Consider the following 24,161-nt stretch of genomic DNA (forward strand, 5'->3'; position numbering starts at 1 on the left):
GGCTGAGCGGCTCGGCCGTTACCGCCACGGGCCCCGCGCTGCAGAGAGCCGCTCCTCCCAGCAGGGGGCGCTAGTTCCGCCCGCACGTTGGCGCCGTTGGGGGGGGCGCGCCCACCCCGCTTTGCGCCTGCGCCTTAGGCAGCGCCGGAGCGGCCGCCGTTCTCTTGGCGCGCGGGCGCTTGCGTGGGCAGGGGCGGCTCGGGGGAGAGGAACAGGAAGCGGGGGCGGGGCCGCGGCGCCGGACCTGGCGCGCGGGGCTCCCCCCCAACCCCGGCTCTCTCCGCGCTCTGAGCATGCGCAGGGGAGGCGGGCAGGCGCGGCAGCGCGCGGCGCATCGTAACGGCCGCCGCGCGGCGGCGATGGTGCGGGGGGTGAGGCGGCGGAGGGCAGCGCGCCTGCGCCACTGAGTGGCCGCCGCCTCCGCAGCCCGGGTGAGACCGGATTCTCCTCCCCCGCTTTCCCGGCCCCCTCGCCGCCCACGCTCGGGACTCTGAGGCAGAAGAGGAAGCGGCGGTCGGAGGTTTGTCCGTGTGGGGGGTGGGAGGGGATGGCGGCGGCTTTCCCGCGCTCGCGTCCCGCCGCGCCGTGAGGCGGCGGCCGCCCTCGTCTGGCGCGGCCGTCGGGCCGTTTCCCGTCTCCTGGCCGGCGGCGGCCTGCGGGGCCGGAGGGGGGTAGGCCGCCCCTCGCCGGGAGGGGTCCTCGGCCCTGGCGGCGGGCGGGGAGGTCCGTGGGGCACTCTGCGGCAGCCGGTTGCTCCCCCCGCCTGGGTGCGGCTCCTGCCCGCCCCTTCCGCGACCTGTGGCCGCTCCCGCCGGGCAGCTGCGGCTCCTGAGGCTGCTGGTCAGCGGCGGAGACCCGCGGCCGCGGCAGCCCGGGAGGAAGGCGAGGAGGCTGGGCCGGCGCTCGGGAGAAGGAGAGGAGAGGGGAACGGACGGAGCGCGCCGGGCGCTCAGCCGTGCGGCCAGCGGAGCCGGCCGTGAGCCCCGGAGTGCGGCGGTATTGGCGGAGCAGGAAGGTGCCCCCTTCCTTAGGGCTGGCGGGGAAATTATTCAGGAATCAGGAAAGGAGTTAAAGCAACGGGACAAACCACCTGGGTGTCGGGAAGAGGAAACAAATGTGTTCCCTCTCTAGTATCGTGTCACTGCGTCCCGCGAGCAGGAGGGGACAGTAAACTCAGGCCTGTACAGGGGTGGTCAGCAGGACTTCCAGCATTCAGTGCTCCTCTTCAGCTGAGCGGGTTGGCATGTTTTCAAATGCGGCTTTTTTTTTTTTTTTTTTTTGAGATGCTTTAAGGGGCAGACACGATGAAGTCTTATAGGAGAACAACACTGTAGTGGCATTGCTGTTTCTTGTAACTGCCCACCTTTCCTTGCTGATATGGCTAGTTGTGTGCGAATATATAGTGTTAGTATCTACAGTGACCGACGGTGGGCTTCAAATGTTTGTGTGGATTTGAAGAGTCAAATTTCATAGTGAGCTTTTATAGACCAAAAATACACATAGTATAGCTTTGAAGTTAGCCATCTGCATGCTTAAGATTTTTCCGGTGTTTACTATTATTCCTGTTATGAATGGGATAGGTACCTGCTGTCTTCAAAATTACTTTAATTATGATTTAGAAATATATTTGTGTTGTAGTTAGCATCTGAATTTTTAGAGGTTTCCTTGCAAAGCTGCAGCCTGGCTTTGTCTCTTACTTTTGTTCATAGTGGACCTGAAAGGCTGTGTTCTTTTGTGAGTTCACCTAGGGCTGTATCTATGTGATTTTTAAGATGATATATTTAGGAGATCATCAAAATACATGGTCAACTTAGCTTGGTGTCTCATCAAGGTGCTAGGAGAAATAAGTAATTTTTAATATTTAATGTACTCAGATGTGCAAACCGTGTAGTCTTGTGATCTGGATGTAGGTGTCAGACCTCTTTCCTAACTATTTTTGTGTGTGGAGTAAAAGGGCCCTGTTATACTTGGTGTTGTGTAACTAACATCGTGCAGGAACAGACCAAAGTGAAAGAAAGGATGTTGCTGCTTGGTATTTCATTCACTACATTTTGAACAGGTTGTTGTTATTGCTAGGGTTTTTGTTGAGGGAGATTTTTTTGTTTTGGTCATGTGATTATGAGACAGACCAAAATTGGTGCAAATCATGAAATTCCTCTTTCTTAATTTAGTGGCTGTTGCATGTTGAGAGTAAATTTAATGTGCATGAATAAGATATCCATTGTAAGACTTTTAACCTTTCAGGAACTAACGTACAGTTAGTTAAGCTACATTAATTATTAATCTAATTTCTTAATGTAGAAGTGCTTAAATTTGTAATTGGGCATCATAATCTATCCTAGTGGATATCTAGGGGAGTGACATATACTTGTGAACTGGAATTTAAGTTGTTAAATAAAACAGACTAGCCTTATTAACATATTAGAGTTTAGAGAAAAAAAGCCACTTTTCTGTACATACGTGATATATGGCTGAATCTTACTGGAGGCATCCATGGCCCACTTTTTTTCAAAGGTTAATTTTCCAAAACAGGTCAAGTCTTTCCACAAAACAGAAACGCCCTTGGGGATGGAAACTACCTGTGCTCAGCATAGAAGCCCAGTTGCCAAGCTAAGTTGTTGGTTTATCTTGTGCTAATTTTATTTCTGAGCAGGTATTTCCTTTAGTGTATAACTTCCTTTAGGAGCAGAAAAGCAGGAAAGAAACTGGTCATGAGGAGCATTGTGACCAAACGCGTTGTTAGCATGGAGTCTGTCACTTTTAATCTCTAGCTTCTGCGTAGTTTCAGAAAGCTCACCTACGTCAAAGGTGTAAGTTACCTACTGAGCATAATATGTATGGAAAATAGTAGTAGTTTCCAAGTGAATAGTAATTTTCAAGATGGTAACATTGTAGGAATAAATAGGTTCTTGGTTTTTTTGTGAGATTTCATGTTGTTGCTTATTAGAATCTCCTTGATGTCTTCAGGTTTCTGGACTGCAGTACTATCAAAGACACTTTTGATGGCTTTAGAAGAGAGGAAAACTTCCAAGTCTGGAACTGCTTCATCAATTTCCTATTTCTTTTTCACTGCCAAGGATGCAAATTTGATACATTACTCAAGAATCTAGAGCTTCCACCTTCTTTTGCTTCTTTCTTTCTGATCTTTGAGATCTGTTGGCTAGGTGTCTTGATTTAAATAATTGATTTTAATCATTTTTGGTACTTGTATTCCGTCTTGCTGTTAGTTGGCATAATCATTTTGCAACGGGTTCATTTGTAACTCGGCATATCCTTAATGGTAACTAAGTATTTAAGTGCCTGAGCTCCGTGCTTTCATTGCTATCTGGGAGGATTGCTGTGTAGTTTGAATGCTTGTGTAGTTTGGTTTAACGTTGTTCAGTTCTTAATTCTGACGTTTTATTATGTTAAAAATAGTGAATGACTCACCTCTTTAGACGTGTTTTTACTTGTGATTTTTATGAAGCTGGCCTTGGATTGAAATAGGAATTTGATTAAAAGTGCACGAAAGTAGTATTTAAGGGTTTTTAAATTAATTAAGACTGGATTAAATAAGTTGAATGTCCAGGAAGTAAGTTTTGGTTGTTTTGTTTTCTTTTTCTTCCAAACATACAGGTTTATTGAAGTGTTAGTTGTAGTTAGTGAAGTTAGAATTCAAGAGGTATTTAGATGGCTGAGGATGCAGATAAAGACCTATGAAAGTCTCACAGGTTCCTTAAGTGTTTTCCAGAAATTTATCGGAAGTTAGGCTTCTAATCTGGCAGTCTTCTTAATGAGATTTTCAAAAAAGAAGTGTTTTAAAAAGTTGCATGTCTGCACATTTATTGTGCCTTTCTTATAATTTGGAAAAAATAAAGTGTTTTTTTTTTTTTTTTTAATTAATCCACTCGAAGAATATTGTACCTGTATATCATACCTTTCCCTACTAATTGAATATACTTATTCCATGTTATACATTGAAATATAGTGTTAACACTTCCGTGTGTGTAGTGCAATATGTATCTCTGTTGATCAGTCTTTGCCTGGCTTCAGAAGATAAACAAATTCAAGGCAGGCGATTAATAGCCTGTCCTACTACTCATTAACATTTGATGACTAATTTTTGGAATGGCCTCATTTAGATTTGAAGCACATGAACAAGTGTGAAACCCACCCCATTAAAATTGCGTAAGCTAAAAGCAGTAATTACTTAAAACCAAACCCTCTTGTCAACCTATTACTTAATGTTGCTCCCAGCTTAACAGGGAGTTACTTTGGATCAGCTGGTAGCATTTTGGTTTTGGTTTGCAACCCAGTTCTGCTGTGGCCTTCCAGCAGATACCTACCAGTCCTGTTCTATTTAGATAGCTGACTTCCAAGAAGCTACTCAGAACAAAATGGTCCTTCCAGTGACACCATTAGAGGGGAAAGTCTTATTCATAGAACTTGTATTCAAGGATTATTTTTATTCTATCAGAATTGCAGTTCAGAATATTAAGCTAACTTCAGCCATAGATCTTTTCATCTGTAAATCAGAAATGTTCACCACTGTGTAGTTATGAGAACTACAGGAGACTGTAGTATATCTGTAGACATCTTTTCAAGTTCATAGTTCTTCAGTTATCTGAGATCCAAGAGCTGTATGCTAGCCAAGCACAATGCAGTGAGAGAGGTGCTAAGTTGGGACTGGGGAGAACTGAGCCTCCTACAGTTCTTCTTTGGCAAGTATGTGGCTTTGGACAAGCTGATGCTTATTCCAGTACCTTGGTTTTTCAGCCTCTAAAGTGAAGAAAGTATCTCTTTTAAAAATTGTCTTGAACTCTTCAGAGAGGTGTGAGAGAGGTGGGTAGTCTTGGATGATTTTCCAGGCAGAAAATGGTGTTCCTGTGCCACTTATTCTAATGGTTTGAGCACATTCATTTGTCTTGGGCAAATGACAATAGAAGTTATGGTAATTTTAGGCCAGAAATTCAGAGATCCTTGATGTATGTATTGTTCTCCTGAGTAGTATTTAGCAGGGTTCCAGTAGAAGGGGGCGCACTGTGATTCCTGACTTTGCGACAAATACAAAATTACAGTATCACAGTATCACAGTATGTTTGGGATTGGAAGGGACCTCAAAAGATCATCTAGTCCAATCCCCCTGCTGGAGCAGGAACGCCTAGGTGAGGTCGCACAGGAATGTGTCCAGGCGGGCTTTGAATGTCTCCAGGGAAGGAGACTCCACAACCTCCCTGGGTAGCCTGTTCCAGTGCTCTGTTACCCTCACTGAGAAGAAGTTCTTTCTCAAATTTAAGTGGAACCTCTTGTGTTCCAGCTTGATCCCATTGCCCCTTGTCCTGTCATTGTTTGCCACTGAGAAGAGCCTGACTCCATCCTCGTGGCACTCACCCTTTATGTATTTATAAACATTAATTCTTTAGAGAATGTTTATCATTGGCAGCAATGGATGTGGAAAATGGGAATTGTGTATGTAGTATGTTCCTACCATGTGCACCTCGCTGGAGCATATAATGGAAATGAGATGGTTTCAGGTCAAGGACTCCAAGCTTTGTAAATTTACAGTTGAGATGTGGTTCACATCACTTAAATGTTCTGTGACAAGACTCCTGTCATCTCCTCAATCTTTTCTGCTGTTGAGGGTCATACTTAAATGTTCCAGCTATTTATAGTAATTTCACAGTTTCAACTCATCCTCTGTTGAACAGGTCTTCTTTTTCAGTTATCAGCTGTCAGCTGCATTCTGCCAAAAATTTATTTAATCTTACTAGCAGGTGTATATCAATTTCTCCATGGCATCCTTGGCTGGTTCTGTTACCTGATGACTGAAACAGTGTGTATTAGTTTTGCTCCTTTTTCCTGCTTTTGAAAATTTACATTCTTTAAAATTACATCAGGATAGGAAGTTATAACATCAATTACTTCTTTTGCTAAAGCTTAGTACTATTGATGCTCTGCCCAAACAGAGCTTAACCCACTGGCTTGTATTGTTCTTGAAACTTTACTCCCAAGCCAGGACAAACAATGCTGTAGAGAGACCCGGGATACCAGTAGAGGCATGAGCTATTTATTTCTGTGGGCCGAACACACTTAGGAAGTCTGCGTGTCTCTGTAGCCATTTAAAGTTCAGTGCAAAATCTGTCAGTGGATTAGGTTGCATGTTAAGCTGTTCTCAGATAACCAGGATAGTGGTCAGTGATGCAGAGATAGGATGCATACTCATTTGGTGAAAAGAAGCTGTGACTTGAAGCGGAAGGTTGTTGCTTTAGATGAACGGTATCTTTGTGTGTCCTTTATATACTTGTGATTTAGTGACTTCAGGGGTTAACTGCACATGAAACTTGAAGGTCTGAAGTCAAGACTTATGATATCTGTTGTTATAGCAGATAGTAGTCTCTCCTTCCTCTCCCAAATATTAACACCTTTTCTATTTTTTTTTATTAACTGGCTTCACCTGAACAAACAGTGAACATTGTGTTTGACTGTTTTGACTGTTTTCCAGTTAAAGAACCAGTGAAAACTAAGAGTTTGAGATTCCTGTTGAGGTATATTTGTTCACTGAAAAAGATCAGTGACACTAAATTAGTAGTGATTAAAGTGGCATTAATTAAGCATATCTGTTTCAAGTGAGTGAATGTTAAAAGACAGCTGTCTTTGAATTGTATTACAGGCAGGGCTCTGTTGAAATAGCAGATCTTTGATATGATTGGCAGGTATTTCTACAGCCTTCATCTTACCCTAAATCATGTATTTTTGTGTGGAATTTAAAGTATGGCATTTCAAGTAAGGTGTTTCTGCATGAACTGTTCATCATGAATTATAATATTAAATAGTGGTGTCTTAGACATTAGACGAACATGTCCCTGGTTATTCCTTGATTTTTGGAATGCGAAACAAACAGTGCAAGATTAAATAAATCTGAAAGTATTTGATAGAGCTGATACTCTGGTGTCCTTTATGATGGTGATTTTACTGTTACAACTATCCTATTCTAATTATTATATGTTGTGGTGTTCACCTGGAAGATAAAACCTGACCTCACTTGTAAGAGGAGGAGAAATGTCCAAACAAGAAAACAGACTTTAGTAGACTGTGGCCATTGCTTTATAACCAGTCCAAGTGTTTTGACCCCTGCTATTCCAGCATCCCTTTACTCCTGTTATCTCCTTATTTTTGTTTTCTTCTGTCAACAGCAGTTATGCTTACCTGGCTGTATGGAAATGACTAGGAAAAAAATGGAATGTGAAATGTTAATAGGTGAAGCCTTTCTTCACAGAGAAGATAAATCAAATAAGCATTGGGAATATAGGTGGTTAGGTTTTTTAATCTTTAGCTGCAATTCTGCTTGTTTTCTAGTAGAATGCCAAAGGTGAAATAAATGGGTTGATGATGATTTTGAGGGTTTAGCTGGAAAATGATGTTATATTGAAGAAAGTGCATTTATATTTTTAGTGGCCTGTTATTGGTAGGCTTTAGGTAGACAAAAACACACAAGCAGAAGAAGTAGCTGTTTAATGTGGAAATGAAAAAACTGTGACTATCTTATCAGTGATTGAAGGAAATGCCTGGGTGTACTCAGTAGGAAAACTGGGTAATTCTTGGAAGAGGATTAAAGTCTTCCTGAACCTCATTTTAACTCTCTGGTCTTAGAAGCTGTGTTGATGGAATGAATTATCTAAATTCATAAGTCTAGGTCTTGATGAGAATTAATGTACAAACTCTTCTGCTTTTCATTTCTCTTCAGTGCTTCCGTCGTTTAATTTTTTTCTCAACAAGAGTGTTTGTGCAAGTAATTAAGTACTAATTTAGAAACAAGCTTGTTAGACAATTACTTTTAAGGGGTAACTCTGAAACTTTTTTGAAGAAATACTAATGTGTATATTAATTTTTATTTTCCTGCTTTTAGTAATTCAAGAGCAGCCACTGATCACGAGATGTTACCACGAAATCTACCTCAGACTTCACGTTTGCTCATTCATTTGCTGCATCATAGATCTCAACAGGAGCTCTGCAGACACTCTTGAAAGTATCTGAACAGATTGTGACATCAAGTCAAAGCATGATGACCTAATAGGAGGTCAAAGTCTGAAACACTGATTCAGCAGTCCAAGATAACACTGCCTTTTTTATCAATATCACTTCTGAAGGCTAACAGACCTCCTGCTGTTTCTTCCCTGGTTACTTCAGAAACATTGAACTGACCTTTCTCTGGCGAAAAGATCTTGACTTTTCTCTCTGGTCCTGGAAATATTAATGGAATACAGTCATGTCTACCCAGGACGAGAGGCAGATAAATACAGAATATGCTGTATCCTTGCTGGAGCAGTTAAAATTCTTTTATGAACAGCAGTTGCTAACTGACATAGTGTTGATTGTTGAGGGCACTGAATTTCCCTGCCATAAGATGGTTCTTGCAACATGCAGCTCGTATTTTAGGTAAGTATTCAAACTAGGATCTGTTAATTCTATAAAATCTGTGATAGCTGGTTTTGAGTGTAATATTAGTTGATAGATTAACAATGTGTTGCAAAGAGTTTTAAAGATGAGTGAAGTAATTAAAAAAGCTAAATATAATTACTTGCCAACACTAAGAGAGTAAAATAAATTTTCTGGCATCTTGTGACTTTACTCTGGATAGATACTGTAGTTTTTAGAATAAATTTTCTGTAGGGAGTTAATATTTAAATTTTACTTGAAGTATTTCCCAAGGTATGGTAACAAGGGATTGATGAGACTTGGCTGTGGGAGTTCCATTGTAATGTTTATTAGCTGTAGTTTCTTATCAGGAACTTCTGTTAGAAGTAGGGATTGCTGTGCAACTTCACAACTTCATTTTCTGAATCATTTGGTTTTCTCTGCTCAGCAAAGAAGCCAGAAACTTTTTTTCTTGCCTGAGAGCCTTGCTGCAATCCAATATTTTTTTTTTCTTTGTGTGTAGGTGGTGGTTTGTTTTTGTTCCCCTCCCTGCTCCCAAGATGCTGTTGCAATTTTTAATTCAGTAGCAAGAGCTTCTGTCCTGTTTTTTTGCCTTTTGAAATGTTTTTATTAGTAAGATAGGTTGAGTGCTACTACTTTTTGCAGATACCTTCACAGTAAGACCTAGAAGATGAGGCACCATGAATTTTCTGCAGTGATTAATCATTTTTTGTTGGCAACACAGTATAATTAGCCTGCCTGTCTAGAAAAAATTTTGAAGCTTGAAACTAGTCTTGGTGACATCTGTGCATGTTTTACCTTCCTGATGCATTGTGGAAGGGTTATAACTTTTCTGTTTGATCAAGGGAAGGCTTGGAAATTCTGGTTTTTTTGTTGAGATGGGGTCACTATACAGAACACTTCTAAAATGTATTTTGTATTTTGTCTGCTTTCTTGCAGAGGGTAAAGTGAATAACTTGTAATGCAAGGAAGTATTCAGGGATTCATTGGTTACTTTCACATACATTTTTGTTGCTGGTTTTTGTGGTTTTCTCATCTCAGATGAGTCTGCTACAATTTCTAGCAACAAGTGTTGCGTGATCACTAGATAATGATTATTGCCGTTGGCTGCTTGCAGATGACATAGTTCCAACAGTTTATAAAATAACTGCCACTGGAAATGTGGCCAGATTTAATGTGGGTGGCTAATAATGGAAGCTGTCATGAGTCCACCCAGTGCACTGCATTAGAATATGCAGTCAGATCTCTTATTCATATGTGTTTATTATTTATGAAATGAGGCTTTGGCACTGGTTAAAAGAAGCATCAAGCTTGTGGTTTTGTCATGTTCTGTTTTTCTTCTCTACTTTGGTTTACAAAAAAGATGCTCAGCTTCGTAAATTTAGCTTTATTATGAAAAATTGATAGCCCCGAAGGAGGCTGAGGGGAGAGGGGGAAGAACAGAAAAGCATCTCATAGCATGATCCAGCCATTGTGTAAGGCTGCAGCCAGCTTACCTTCCATCTTTGTGCTTGAACACGGCGCTGCAGCAGCCCAGCTCCAGCACAGGCTGCTCTACCTTGTGCACTAGAGCCAAATTCTCTAGCAGCTCCTCCTGTTCTACAAAGAGAAGTCTCTCCTGGCACTTGTACTGTCAAAGTTGAGTGGCGAATTGGTACTCGCTTTGCCAGTCAGCGATTCCTCGTAAAATGCAACTTGCCCCGAGTTAAGGAGCTTAGAAGAAGACAGGAGATGGTGGTGGCGGCGCACTGTCTTTGTATCAGATGCTACTGGGAGTGGTGCTGCTTAGAGAGTGTCCCCTTCACCTCTGCAGCTGGGGGCAGAACTGCAGGGTGCACCCACCATCCCTTCTAGCTTGTCTCATATCTGGTTTCTCAAAGAGCCCCAAATAAATAGAAGAAGCCTTGAGTTGAATTTTCAATACAACCATAAATACCAAACCTGAATTAATATAAAGCTCTTAAAATCAATGTTCCCCATTAAATTGCCTTTCTACTTTTTAGGAAGATGTAATGGAAATATTTAGACATTGTTGTTTTTTTGTTGTTTGTTTTTCAGACCAAGTCTGGTAGTTTTTTCTGTCATTGATTATTCCTACAAACTGGAACTTTACTGCATATTATTATGATGAATATATAAGAAATACTTCATGGAGTGATAATGCTTGCTTCTTTTTCTGAGCTTTCTCCTCCTCCCAGAGGAGCATGCTTTTTGATGTGACTTAGCCCAGTCCATTGCAGAAATCTGTGTTTTTTTTTTTTTTAATTAGAATCTAAAATCTCTGTGTATATGTTTTGACAGTATTTTCTGGAGGATGTTTCTTCCCTCTTATCACCTGACATAGAAAAGGTTTTAAGTTTCATAGTTTAAACTCTAAAATAATTAGAGTTCTTTGCTGATTAAGACAAAAGAGTTTCCATAAATATAAAATATTTATGCAGAAGGCGTTGATGGTACTTTCTGAATGTTCTGTACAAGTGCTTTTTCTTAAATACTAGATTGTAGCCTAAGGTAAATACTAAACCCCTGTAAACAGTCAACCAAAAAACCTGTTCACCTTTTGGAGTGTAATCACTGAAGTCGTATAAGTGATAAGTGACTTTAAGATGACTATACTTACTGTTGGTCCTTGTCTTAATATGTGCATTTCTCTTCAGAGCCATGTTCATGAGCGGGCTAAGTGAAAGTAAACAAACACATGTACACCTGAGGAATGTGGATGCAGCCACTTTACAAATTATCATAACTTACGCATACACGGGTAACTTGGCAATAAGTGACAGCACGGTAGAACAGCTTTATGAAACTGCCTGCTTCTTACAGGTAGGAGTGTTTTGAGTATGAAATAACTGCTTCTAATCTCTGAACCATTATTTTTCTTTATCTTGTTAAACAGTCTTTTCTGTTTAGTCATTTCAAAATACTCTCTTGTCCAGTTTGCTCAGTGTAGACAGCAGTTGCTTGCCAGGTATGTTTCATGTACCCATCCCTCCTTGCATTATGGACCTTATGGAGAGTGGAATTAAAACAGTGCACTTCTAGTATTTAGATAATTAATTTCTCAAGCAGACATAATCATGTGATGTACTTGATCTATATGAATCAATTAAGTCACTGCTGTATTTTTGTGTATGTATCGTACTCTAAGCCTAAACTCTGTTGTTGAACGCAAAGTGCAGGTACTTTTACCTGCTGCTGGTATGTGAAAGACTAGATTGCATGCAATAATACTTAGCATGTTTCTTCTTTGTGTTACAGGTAGATGATGTGTTACAACGGTGTAGAGAATACTTAATCAAAAAAATTAACGCAGAAAATTGTGTGCGTCTATTAAGTTTTGCTGATCTCTTCAGCTGTGAAGAGTTAAAACAGAGTGCTAAAAGAATGGTAGAGCACAAGTTCACAGCTGTGTACCACCAGGAGGCTTTCATGCAACTGTCACACGATCTACTGATAGATATTTTAAGCAGTGACAATTTAAATGTGGAAAAGGAGGAGACAGTTCGTGAAGCTGCTATGTTATGGCTGGAGTACAACACAGAATCACGATCACAGTATTTGTCCTCTGTTCTTAGCCAAATCCGAATCGATGCACTTTCAGAAGTAACACAGAGAGCCTGGTTTCAAGGCTTACCACCTAATGATAAATCAGTGGTGGTACAAGGACTGTACAAATCGATGCCCAAGTTTTTCAAGCCCAGGCTTGGTATGACAAAAGAGGAGATGATGATATTCATTGAAGCTGCTGCTGAAAACCCTGGTGGTCTTTATTCTTCTGTCTGTTATAGCCCCCAGGCAGAAAAAGTTTACAAACTCTGCAGCCCTCCTGCCGACTTGCATAAGGTTGGGACGCTTGTAACTCCTGATAATGACATCTATATAGCAGGTGGGCAAGTTCCTCTGAAAAACACAAAAACCAATCATAGTAAAAGCAGCAAACTGCAGGCTGCCTTCAGAACTGTGAATTGCTTTTACTGGTTTGATGCACAGCAAAACACGTGGTTTCCAAAGACACCAATGCTCTTTGTTCGTATAAAGCCATCCCTGGTCTGCTGTGAAGGATACATCTATGCAATTGGAGGAGACAGTGTTGGTGGAGAACTCAACAGGAGAACTGTGGAGAGATACGATACTGAGAAAGACGAGTGGACAATGGTAAGCCCGTTGCCCTGCGCGTGGCAATGGAGCACAGCAGTAGCAGTACACAACTGCATTTATGTAATGGCACACAACTTGATGTACTGTTATTTTCCCAGGTCAGATGCTTGGGTAGAAATGGCTATGCGACAAACAAGTAGATGTTTTGCTTCAGCTGCTGCTTTTGGTGATAAAATATTCTATATTGGAGGACTGCATATTGCCAGCAATTCTGGTATAAGACTCCCAAGCAGTACTGTAGATGGGTCTTCCGTGACGGTAGAAATCTACGATGTGAATAAAAATGAATGGAGAATGGCAGCTAACATCCCTGCCAAGCGGTACTCTGACCCATGCGTTAGAGCTGTTGTCATCTCTAATTCTTTATGTGTCTTTATACGAGAAACCCACATGAATGAGAGAGCCAAGTATGCCACCTATCAATATGACCTGGAACTCGATCGTTGGTTTCTGAGACAGCACATATCGGAACGTGTGCTGTGGGACTTGGGGAAGGACTTCAGGTGCACTGTAGGAAAGCTGTACCCATCTTGCCTTGAAGAGTCCCCATGGAAACCTCCAACGTATCTCTTCTCACCAGATGGAGCTGATGAATTTGAGCTAGACGGGGAGATGGTTACCTTACCACCTGTATAGCTCCCAAATTAGACTGCGCAACTGATTGTGTGCTCAGTCATCTTGACATAAGTGGCTGTGAAAGAACAGGTCTGGAAACAGAAATGTCAAACCTGTCTTTCATGAGTTGTATTTTTAAGCCCTACCTAGCGCCGCCATTCAGTATGAATCAGTGAAATGAGCAGATATGCTTCCATAATATGAAATACTATTATCTGATAATTGAGAAACATATATGTATATCATGAGCTTGTCTGAAGAATTAATTTCTAGTTCTATGAAGTCTCAGTTCAGGAAAATTAGCTTCGGAAAAAAGTAGTTACTGTTTCTAGGATGATGTCACAACTCTTTTGACAGTATCTTCCAGTTATATTTGAACTACTTCTGGATATTCTACTTAAATGCTAGTTCTATAATTGTCAGTGTGGCCTAATGAAAGGACTGTGCTACACTTAATACTAATATTCATGTTGGTATAGTAATGCCATTAAAAGAAAAAGAAACAAATCCCATGGATCTACCTGTGGTAGGAAGGGTAGATCTTCCATTGTATGGTAACATGCAGGGCAAAATGACTGCAGGTTCAGTCAAGCTGTATTATTAGGTGCATGTATTCTATTTTCACTAACTTATACCTGTCTGTTTAGGATACAGGTCTTCCAAGCAGCTGGTAGTTTACCAGGTGTGGACTTAAGTTGCTGGGCTTGCAATAGGAATTGTCAGCCCTCATAGTGCGGGTCTATGTGGAGCTTTAATCAGTAAATGTCTCCACATTCTGTATTACAGTAACATTGGCTCATGTATATTACTTCCTGCTGCTGATGTGTTTTTCCATTGTAAAACAAAGTTTTAGTGTGGATTAACCAGGTCTTTATTTTCTGTTAATTTAATAACAAGCATTACTGTAGTGTGATTGTGTATAGATATCCCTTAGCTATCAGGTTTTTTACTTTGGGGCGGGGGGGGGTGGGAGCAAACTGTTCAGGAATAGCCTGTGCTCCGTGTGCAGGAGAGCAGATGACTAGTGCTGCTCTGGCATTAATCCCAGGAACCACTAGCAGTAGCGGGGTGCCGCCAATCTAACATGAACACAGGTGCTTCATGACAAACCTTACTAGCATGTTCAGCTGCATCATGTTCTGGCACTGTATTTTGAATGACATTAATTTATTAAAAAAAGACTGAATCCAATTAAGTCTGAGTGTGCTTTCTGGTTGAAGTAGGTACAGTTACAAAATCCCTATACTACATGCAAGTAGTTTGTTGAGGGCAGCTTCAAATAGTTAAGCTGTGACAAGCTTGGAGATGTGTATGTTAGCTGACTGTTCCTACTGGTCAGTGAATGCTGGACATCAGGTATTCAAGTAAAACTGAGGATTATGTAGAACTTGAATCCATTTCTCCGGTCATGGGACAAATTGTGCTTTACTGAAAGTGAAGAATGGCATTAAGGGGATACTGAGGAATCTTCCATAAGCTCAGAAGAGCTGAGACCTATTTTGAGTCTTTAATATTAAGAGTAAATTTATTTATTTCATCATCCAGATTGTCACTGGCTTTTTCTTATTCCAGTAACTACCATTACAGCTTTCAACAGGGAAGACACCTATATATTTTTGAGGCTAGATCTCAAGTGGATTTTGTCTTGTACAATTATTAAAGGTTTTGATTGGAAAAGGGATTTAAAATAAAAAAGCTCCCTTATGTATGAACTCTTCCTAATGCTTCGGCATTTCATACCACGTAGCAGAATCATGATGACACTAACAGGATGAGGGAAGCTACTGATTTTTTTTTTTAATAAAGGTGACATGTTTGCATTTACCATTACTTTAAAAAAAAAACCCAGAAAAACCAAAACCAACCAAATGAAAAACACCACCTGAATTGCTTAGATAAGGGGAGAAGCAACTCAGTGGATCCTGCTGATAGGTCTGTTTATATGGCTTTAATGTAGCCTGGGACATCCAGCTGCAAGCCTGTTGAAGGGAGTATACCTTAAAACAGTGATGCTACTTTATAATTAAATTTGGAGAATCACATACCTCAGGCAAAAATACATGTGGTGTCCTAGCCACTCCAGCCTGGATGGACTGCTCAGTTCTGTGGTCATTCTCACTTCAGCCTACCAGGTCAGGCTGCCTTAGGCTTCAGGACAAGCCTGTGTTCTTCAAGTGTAGATCACCTATAGCTAGTGAAGGAACACAGTGTGTTTGTTCTGTTACTGAGAACTTTGAACTTGAGTTTAAAAATCTTATGAGTAGTTCCTTACAAAAAAGGGAAAAAAAAAAAAAAAAAGAGGTAAATTTGAACAGGAAAGAGGAGACATTGAAGAACTGTCCTTGATTTTATCCATTTAGGAACATATTTTAAAATATAGATGGTCTACATTACTTCCTGCTAGTCTGTTTTTTTAATATATTTCTTTATACTGTTTCTAGATATTATCTGCATTTTTATGTTTTATATGGTCTCAGATGATGTAATACCTTATTTAAAATTAAATCATACAGCACTTAAAAGACTAGTGAAGTGTTGAACAGCTATCCAGCAACTCTATTAAAGACATACTTACTATTAGTTCACTTACTTATACAACTAGTTGCTGCAGTCATTATTCAATCCCACAAGAAAACACAGCTGGCAAATGCTATTCTCAAGTCTGAATTTTTTCCTTGCATAATTTAAGAAGGAAACTGCAGGCAAAGTGTTGTCATGTGCCTGGAAATGGTCACTAGTGGTGGAATTAACAAATGAAAAAATGCAGCTCTTATTTCATAAACAGAACAAATATGATTAAAGCCTTCACCAAGTTGTAAACTAGTATCTTGCTAACAAAGCTTCAGCCTAATAGTAGCCTATTCAACCTGTACTTGGCTTTGAAGTACATTTACATGAATCAACTTTGTCTGTCCTCAAGCTTTGCTGTATTTGCCAAAGCTTGTTTCTTTTCTGATAGAACTACTTCAGGTTATTCCTACAAAGTTTCAGTTCCCCCTACCTGAAGTAGTAAAAAGAAACAATCTGGCCTCTGCTAATTTTTAATGCATCCACTCATTTCTATGGTGGTTTAAATACATAATTCATTGCAACTTTAATTTTTGTTCTAAAGGGATCAGTCAGATCTAGGGCAGTGAATTGTGTCAAGCTTTACAGAGAACAGAATCAGCTGGATAGTTAATTTTAGGGGAAAAATAACCTGATACAATTCTAAATGTTATTTTTAAAAATATTTTAAGCACCGTCTGGTTTGAAACAGTGCTTTCCACATTTCTCTTTTCAATTCTCAGTGCTTCTGGTAAGATGCACAAACACCTGCCACATTGCAGTGCAGCTAAAGAACACACCTGCAGACTGCTGAGCTAATGTTTTTCATCCTCTGTTTCCTATTTACATTAAAATAGTTTTCTCTTTTTGGATCTGGATTCCTACATGAAAGGAACTTTAATTTAGGCAGACTCTGAAGCGGGCTTGCCCTTAAAAACCAGTTTCTTTCCACCTCATGCTCAACATTAGCCAGACAAACGTCTGTTTAGTTCCACTCCAGAATTATTCAAAATATCTCCCTCCTGCATTTACCATGAGTACAATTCAGCAGAATCCTTACTCATAGAGTTCATAGCCTGAGGGAGGATTAGCAGACTGAATGAAATGCAGGGATCGCTCATGATGCTGACAGGGATTCTGTATGAAATCTGTGCATCTTCACACACCTACCAAGTTCAGTACAGAAGAGGTTGGTTAAACAGCCTGAACCAGCAGGTGAGAGCAACACCTGGGTCAATACTGAGTTAGAGAAGCTTTGACATGGGAAAAAAAGGGCCAATGGAGAAGATGAGACAGCATGAAGGTGAAATAAAGTCACTGAAAATGAAAGTAGTATCTCTCTCTGATTTTCTCCTCTCCTGCTCTCAAAACACATCACTCTTTTGTGGCTTGGTCCAACTTGTAAAACCAGATACCTTTGTTTGAGCAAAGAAAGGGTTTAAGCAAAGTACATAATACCAGTGCTGAAGTATGACTGGTCATATTTCATCCCTTAAAACAGTATATCGTACTGAATACATACACACTACTGCAATAATGTGACCAAAGAGCCAGTAAACAGGACAATAAAAGGTACTAAAAAGGTAGTGATGTAGTGTAGACCTTAAAGTCTATTCAGATAATGTGCTAAACATCAAGCTAAATCTTGATGCTGAGGTTTCTTTTAGAAAGTGCAAGAGCACATGTTTTTATTGTAAAGAAAAAAATATATTAAGAAACAAGTTCCACACTTTAAGAGTGGACATACTCTTCAGCCAGCTCTTTCACAAAGCATTGCACTTATCAAAATACATCTACACAAAAGTTATTAAAAGCAGCAAAGGCCAGTAACCACTGGTCATATTAGGCAATACATTAAGCTCAGCATTATTTTTTGCCACTATTTGTTATGCCTGAACTTTTAAATTCTCCACTGTGTTTCTGTGTGCATTTCATAAAGCCTCTGAATTCAGAGATGAGACACGGAGTTTGCTTCCTCGGTATTTTCCATCTCTTTCATATAGTACATAAGTGATGTTATTCCTCACATTGTTTTTAAGACAACAAAATACCTCTACATCTGCCCTCACTTCAGATAACTGTTCTTTCTTCAGTCTAAACATTCTTGATTTTCTTTATGCTCGCCTGACCCAGAAAGCAGTGCTCCTTTCTTGGTGACCTAGATTAAGACAAGAAGATCATGTAGATGTTCTCCGGTACTATTGAGGTAAATAGTAATTATGCTTTCATCAATATTAGTAAAAAAATAATTCAGGCAGGGAAGTAACAGGGAAGTTTTGGAATCGTATTACATGAGGAGCAATGTACAATTAAGCAATTTTGAACATATGTAGGAGGACTCAACAAGACAGCTGGACTTCCAAGTTCCACCACAAACGAGATTAAGCCACCTGTGTACAGATGCTGTGCACATATGATGTCAACATTCAGGGAATAAAGTCATCTGAGTAAGGTCCACTATTTAACTGACAGAAGTGATCCATCTCGATATTTTGTTCACGAATCCAAACACTACTTCTAATGTTTGGTATAGAATGGGGTCAGGACCAGAAACATCACAGAACTAAAGCTCTGTTCCTGCTTTTTGAAGTCAGTTTCTCCTCTACTATAGTATTAAAGACTCAGAACACCATGAAGCCATTTGTCATACATCTTTAATCACAGTACAATAAACGTAGTGTTTCTGCCTTTAATGAATACTCTCCAAGCTGCCCTTTTTAATGAAAACCCAATACGTGCAAGAAAGTAAAATCACACTGCATGAACAACGTGCTGCAGATTTATCTGTCAATGTGTTTCAACAACTATTTGCAGTCAAAAAAACTTTACATTTTAGATAATTGCAACCGTCTTCTAGGCATAAGCTACATGAAACTCACATCTGAGTGTTCCTCAATGCAGTTACGTTTCTTCCTACTGGAAACAGTGATTTGCCAAATCATTCTCAGATGGGTACAGTGTCAGTTACGGTAGAAGTTTTCAAGTTTTAAAATAAACTTTTAGTGACTAGCTCGCTATGGCAGAGAACTGGATGTGAAGCAATTAATTTACTCAGCATCCTGATTTTGATGAGATGCGACAAACCCCATGAATGACATACTGTTTGCAAGTTTAATCTAGATCAAAATTTTACAGCTGTACCTGAAGTTCTTAATGATGTAACAGAGGTCTGTGACCTACTCAAGACTTTAATCCATTCACAATGAGCCATAACCAACAGGGAATAAAAAGTCACACCAGAGGATCCTCTTGTCCTAAATTTGTGGAAGGCACATTTCAAAAAGACTGTCAGTGTATTACAAGCAGCTACCAATATCAAAACCAGATGCCTGCAATTGTCTTCCAGTGGGATTAATTTCTTAAAATAATACAGCTTTTTGAGCAGCAGAGCTTTAAACAGGCTGGGTGTATTTATTTATTCAAGCAGCACAAGGAAAATCAAATACATTACTTGTATGTTCAATTATCAAGCAACAGTTTCTATGTTTAAAAACTGCATTCACGCCTTCACTTTTACAATTAAATACTGTCACATTGATTCCTCTGCTTAGTAATAATTTCTATGGAAATCGGAAGCTTGTTTAGGCAAAATACTAAAATTTAATTACAAAAGGTGCTTAAAACAGCTGTGCAAGGTCAAACAAGTGCGATGTACTAGAACACTGATCTAAAAATGATAATTACATTGTGATATTTGAGGAAACTGGTGTCAGATGTGCACAGAAATTAAGGTTATGACATAAAAATGACTGATGAAAAATGCTGAATGTTTTAGTCAAACGAAATACTAGGCCGACAATAGTTAGTCTTGTGGGGCTTGGGGGGACTTAAATCTCAGATCTGTGCTCAATAGGCAGTTCCTCAAATGGTGGCACATATGAAAAGCAGAGGTTGATTCCTTTGATGCCAGAAAGTTGAGAGGTGCACTGTTGTATTACCTGTTCATGCTGCGCCCTGCCAGCCAGCAATGCCCTTGTTTCATACATCACAGAGCTGTAACCATCACTTCAGTTGACTCATTTGAGGCACTATCACCAATTCATTTAGGACTCAGTGCTTGCAGTGCAGGAATGGATGTCAGGGTCTTTGAAATGGAAGTCGACTGCCTAAATATATCTGAAAAAGCAATAATGCTTGCACTGGAAATTTTCAAACAGAGGGGAGGAAAATAACTTGTATTTGCATTGGATTTAACTAAAGAGGTTATGACCATGAAATTTAAAAGAGAACTACATGAACTTAGATGAACCCCAGTGGCTGCATGCCTTCCTACAGCCCAAAAGTAAGTTTAAGCAAATGTCAAAGAGCAAACACACATTAACGAAGACCACATATTATGAAGATTGCTTCATTTCCACCCACTGCATGAGTCTTAATCACTATACGAGTTTAAATGACAGTCCAACTTGCTAGCAGGATGCCGGTTCTTAAAAAGATGGAAAATGAATACAATTTTCTTATTCCATCATTTGTAAACAAAGGAAAATACTCTTAAATCAGGTTGTATGTTTGGCTCCACAACAGAGACGGCTGGGACAGTGGGAAAAAGACTGCAGAGAAAGATCTTGCTGGTCTTCTTGCCCATAAGAGAAATACTGTGAAGTTTCATATCATAACAGCGTCCCTGTAGAAAGCAGCAAGCAGCCATGCATCAGTTTAGCACTGCAGGGAGCACCCCATTCTGCCTTTCCTCACACCCATCTACTAAAAAGAAAAAAAAAATATATGTACACATATATAGTCAGCTTTCTAAATATCCCTGGGCCAGCAAGGGAGTCTGTGGGAGAAAGGGGAATGCAGAGAACTAACAAATTTGCTATACAGATTTGGGGCAGAGGAGAATTCTACAGAAGAAACACAGGTGAGGTGGTGGCAAAGGTATTAAAAAGGGATCCTTGCAGATCCTGTTTCTATGCCTTGCATATGTAAATACCAACCACTGGCCTCACCACTGTGAGCTCCTAAGCCCAGCTTTACCTAGCGTGCCTTAAGTTGCTGAAGTTAGTTTTATAGGTGCTTTAAATCCTTTACGCACCCTCAGTCAGTCTTCACTACAACATGAAGCCTCACTGCTTAAATTCCATGTAGCAGACAATATGTTAGCCATTCCACAAAAGCAAGTAATTATTTTAGATTATTTTTGTATCTGCACACTGAATCTGAAAGCTTCAGACTCATCAGAAATAAATGCAGCCCTAGTCTTATTTCACCAGAGCTCTTCCTGCGTATTAAGTATTACTTAAGCCTTTGAAAATACATAAATATCTATTACAGAGCTGAGGAATAAACCAGAAAAGAGCATCGGAAGTTTTAGGAGACACAAATACACAAAGAGACCAGGAGCAATAGTTGCAGTTCTATAGATACGTTTTACTTGTATGTCAGAAGCGGTAGATTAGTAGAGCTTTAGGGGCCTTTTTTGCCCTTCTCGAATGAAACTACTCAAACCAGGTGCATACTCCCAGGTTTTCCATGGCTATTCTATCTAGTTTGCACTGGAAGGAAAAAAATGAACACTTTCCACCAGATCCTGTGTTTTTGAATTGCTGTTTGAAGCAATAAAACTGAAAACTAAGTTGTTGAAGAGTAATTACGTGATTCAAGTGCCACTTTTCTTCTAGGTTTTCAAATGCACCTAAATAAATGCGAACTTAATTTCTTAAAACAAATTACATTCAAGCCTTCTTGTTTATCTCTTGCACAGCTGCTGTATTTTATTTGAGGAACAGAAGAAATAACCGTGACTTGAAATCTTGGCCCCAGAGAAGAACATGGTAAAATGCTGACAGATACTGATGAGGCGATAAACAAAAAGCCTTTTACTACAGAAAGTTGGAACATTTGATAATGTAACATAGTAAATGTTAACAGCTATTACATGGGGACGTTAGAAGGCATATAGAGGCACATACATTGCAAGAAACAGGAAATAATCTCTCTCAGAATCAGGAGATGTAGGAAGTGGAATACACTTGCATACAGAAGATACCGCATGCACGTTACGTAAGAAATACACCATTATGCCCCATCTTTTCATATAATCTATTATATTTCTTCACGCGAGGATACGAACCGAGCCGTTTCAGTCACTCTCTCAATTCTAGTGTCACTTTCCTTATGAAAAAAGTAGTTATCCAAACACAACATTCCCTGAGTCGACACAGAAAATCGATAAAGCTGATTTTCGTTTGGAAGAGTCTTCATAACCTTACTGGCAAAAAATAAAAAAGCCACGCAGAGTTTGCTACTGTGCTACTTCTAGTTTTAGGAGTTCTTAGTACTTGGTATTTGTATGTATGTAACTACATTGATGGTGTAATTACATCCCAATAGAGCAAGACCTCACAAAACTGGCTATGACCCAATCCCAATTTGGGAGAATTGCATTGTAATACTTTTCCTGAAGAGATCTCTCCAATCGGAATCCCATTCATGTCCCAGTGTAAAAATACAGCCAAATCATAGGCAAATTTATAAAGCCCTACTGCATAACGTCCAGAAAATAATGACTGTGCAACCATCACACAGATCTGGGGACCTAAAGAGAGTTGGAGACAGACTAATGCAAACAACTGTAACGTGGCTACAGAGGAGAAAGGAATAAAACCTTTAAGTCCTACTCTGCACCCTACTGATTTTAGCTTGCAGGTAAAAGCGAGAAAGTTCCACCTAGCTTGGAACCCTTTAAGGGTTTCCACCATATACTTTTTGCGGAGATGCTCTCCAATCCAACCTGAAAGAGGAATCAGTATTTATACTCTGCTTATTTCTAACAAGAATTCACAAACATTTGGCTATTTAGATTGAAAAATATAACTAGTTTACATAAATATTTTTAACATCCAAGAAAATGTACAAATCTAAAGTCAAACACGTTTGGCTTGCAACAAGCCCTGTTTGCTAGTGTCTTTATAAAGGCTCAGTTTTAAAGAAAAGTAGTCATTTTAAATATAACCAATATGCTGCAAAGGCCATCCCATTGCATGGAGACACTCACCGTTCTCTATACTTCTAGTGAAACTGAATGATAACATTTCGCATCTGCTTGCAAGCAACATATACCTTATTTTGGTCCTGTGTAGTTAATTCCCACTCCTATGTTTTGGAGCGGTCTTTTTACAGCTCAGAGAAAGCATTGCACCTGAAATATCCAGCAGCATTCTGAGAAAAACGTAATTTAGTCCCCGAGGCTTTGGGTTGACTGCGTGAAAGTGGAAAACCACGATGACATAGCTGATTTTGCACTCGTGAAGGCTCCTCCGACTGATTGACCTGTATTACAAAATAAAAGAAAGAAGGTCAATAGTGTAGCGCGATCATTACTGAGCTACTACAAAGACCAACGGAAAAAAAAATAAATCGCACAATCAGTTGTCCAATTTGGGATTTAAAACCCAAGTCTGTAGTAGTAGCTCAGCAGATGGCCTATGTTGTCCTTTGCCCTGGAAGGCCAGTTCTGGGCCTCTCAGTTCCAGAAGGACAGGGAACTGCTGGAGAGAGTCCAGCGCAAGGCAACAAAGATGATTAAGGGAGTGGAGCATCTCCTTTATGAGGAAGGGCTGAGGGAGCTGGGTCTCTTTAGCTTGGAGAAGAGGAGACTGAGGGGTGACCTCATTAATGTTTACAGATATATAAAGGGTGAGTGTCACGAGGATGGAGCCAGGCTCTTCTCAGTGACAACCAGTGACAGGACAAGGGGTAATGAGTACAAACTGGAACACAAGAGGTTCCACTTAAATTTGAGAAGAAACAACTTCTCAGTGAGGGTGACAGAGCACCGGAACAGGCTGCTCAGGGAGGTTGTGGAGTCTCCTACTCTGGAGGCATTCAAACCCGCCTGGACACCTTCCTGTGTAACCTCATCCAGGCGTTCCTGCTCTGGCAGGGGGACTGGACTGGATGATCTTTCAAGGTTCCTTCCAATCCCTAACGTTCTGTGATTCTGTGCTTGCCAGACTTTGTGCCAAAAGGTGCTCCTCGCCAGTGTGTGCAACAGGGAGAAAAGAGTAGGAAGACTCCCAGTGAATAAAAAAGGGAGCTAAAAAATTCAGCAAAGTTACTCCAGAACAACTATGAGATTCTTCAGTGGGTGAACTCACATTATCTCACACTGCAAGGTGACAATGTGGTGTTGTCCCTGTTCAAGTGCAGCAATTGCTTTTCCAGAACATTACAGACTATTGCAAAACCTGCAGAAACTGAGACAAAATCTCCCTCTGATTTCAACCAGCTCTGGACAGTTTCAAAGTGATATAAACTGAGAACAGTTCAATGCAGAAGGTGGTGTTGGGGTCCAAGCAACCCAGGATTACATGAAAACTTGAAAACTGAACATCTCGCTTCCCCCATTCATCTCCAGCACAAACTGGAAAATGAATTTACACTAATTCCTTTGTTTAGCTACTTCTCTTCCCAATACTACACAA

General features: G+C 40.2%; 2 protein-coding genes across 4 annotated transcripts in view; one reads left to right on the top strand and one right to left on the bottom strand.

Annotated features, from left to right (window-relative positions):
• The first annotated feature begins 310 nt into the window (after positions 1 to 310).
• Positions 311 to 14,379, top strand: KBTBD2 (kelch repeat and BTB domain containing 2). 3 transcript variants are annotated; one of them, XM_065832292.2, is made up of 4 exons: positions 311 to 520; positions 7,886 to 8,415; positions 11,073 to 11,238; positions 11,674 to 14,379. In XM_065832292.2, exons 2-4 carry the CDS (start codon positions 8,246 to 8,248, stop codon positions 13,207 to 13,209), a joined length of 1,872 nt encoding a protein of 623 aa, XP_065688364.1. In that variant the 5' UTR covers positions 311 to 520; positions 7,886 to 8,245; the 3' UTR covers positions 13,210 to 14,379. The 3 variants fall into 3 exon arrangements, with proteins under 3 accessions (XP_065688364.1, XP_071660941.1, XP_065688365.1); XM_071804840.1 differs by lacking the exon at positions 311 to 520 and adding an exon at positions 795 to 996; XM_065832293.2 differs by lacking the exon at positions 311 to 520 and adding an exon at positions 1,062 to 1,237.
• Positions 14,380 to 19,126: 4,747 nt separating this feature from the next.
• The window catches only part of AVL9 (AVL9 cell migration associated), a 42,358-nt gene continuing 37,323 nt past the window's right edge, over positions 19,127 to 24,161 (bottom strand). Inside the window, exon 16 of the mRNA XM_065831850.2 lies at positions 19,127 to 23,007. Within this exon, the coding sequence (XP_065687922.1) occupies positions 22,913 to 23,007 (95 nt within the window). The 3' untranslated portion in view covers positions 19,127 to 22,912. The remainder of the gene's footprint in view (positions 23,008 to 24,161) is intronic.

This window comes from Patagioenas fasciata, chromosome 2 (genome assembly GCF_037038585.1).
Source record: "Patagioenas fasciata isolate bPatFas1 chromosome 2, bPatFas1.hap1, whole genome shotgun sequence".
In the NCBI taxonomy this organism is placed as follows: domain Eukaryota; kingdom Metazoa; phylum Chordata; class Aves; order Columbiformes; family Columbidae; genus Patagioenas; species Patagioenas fasciata.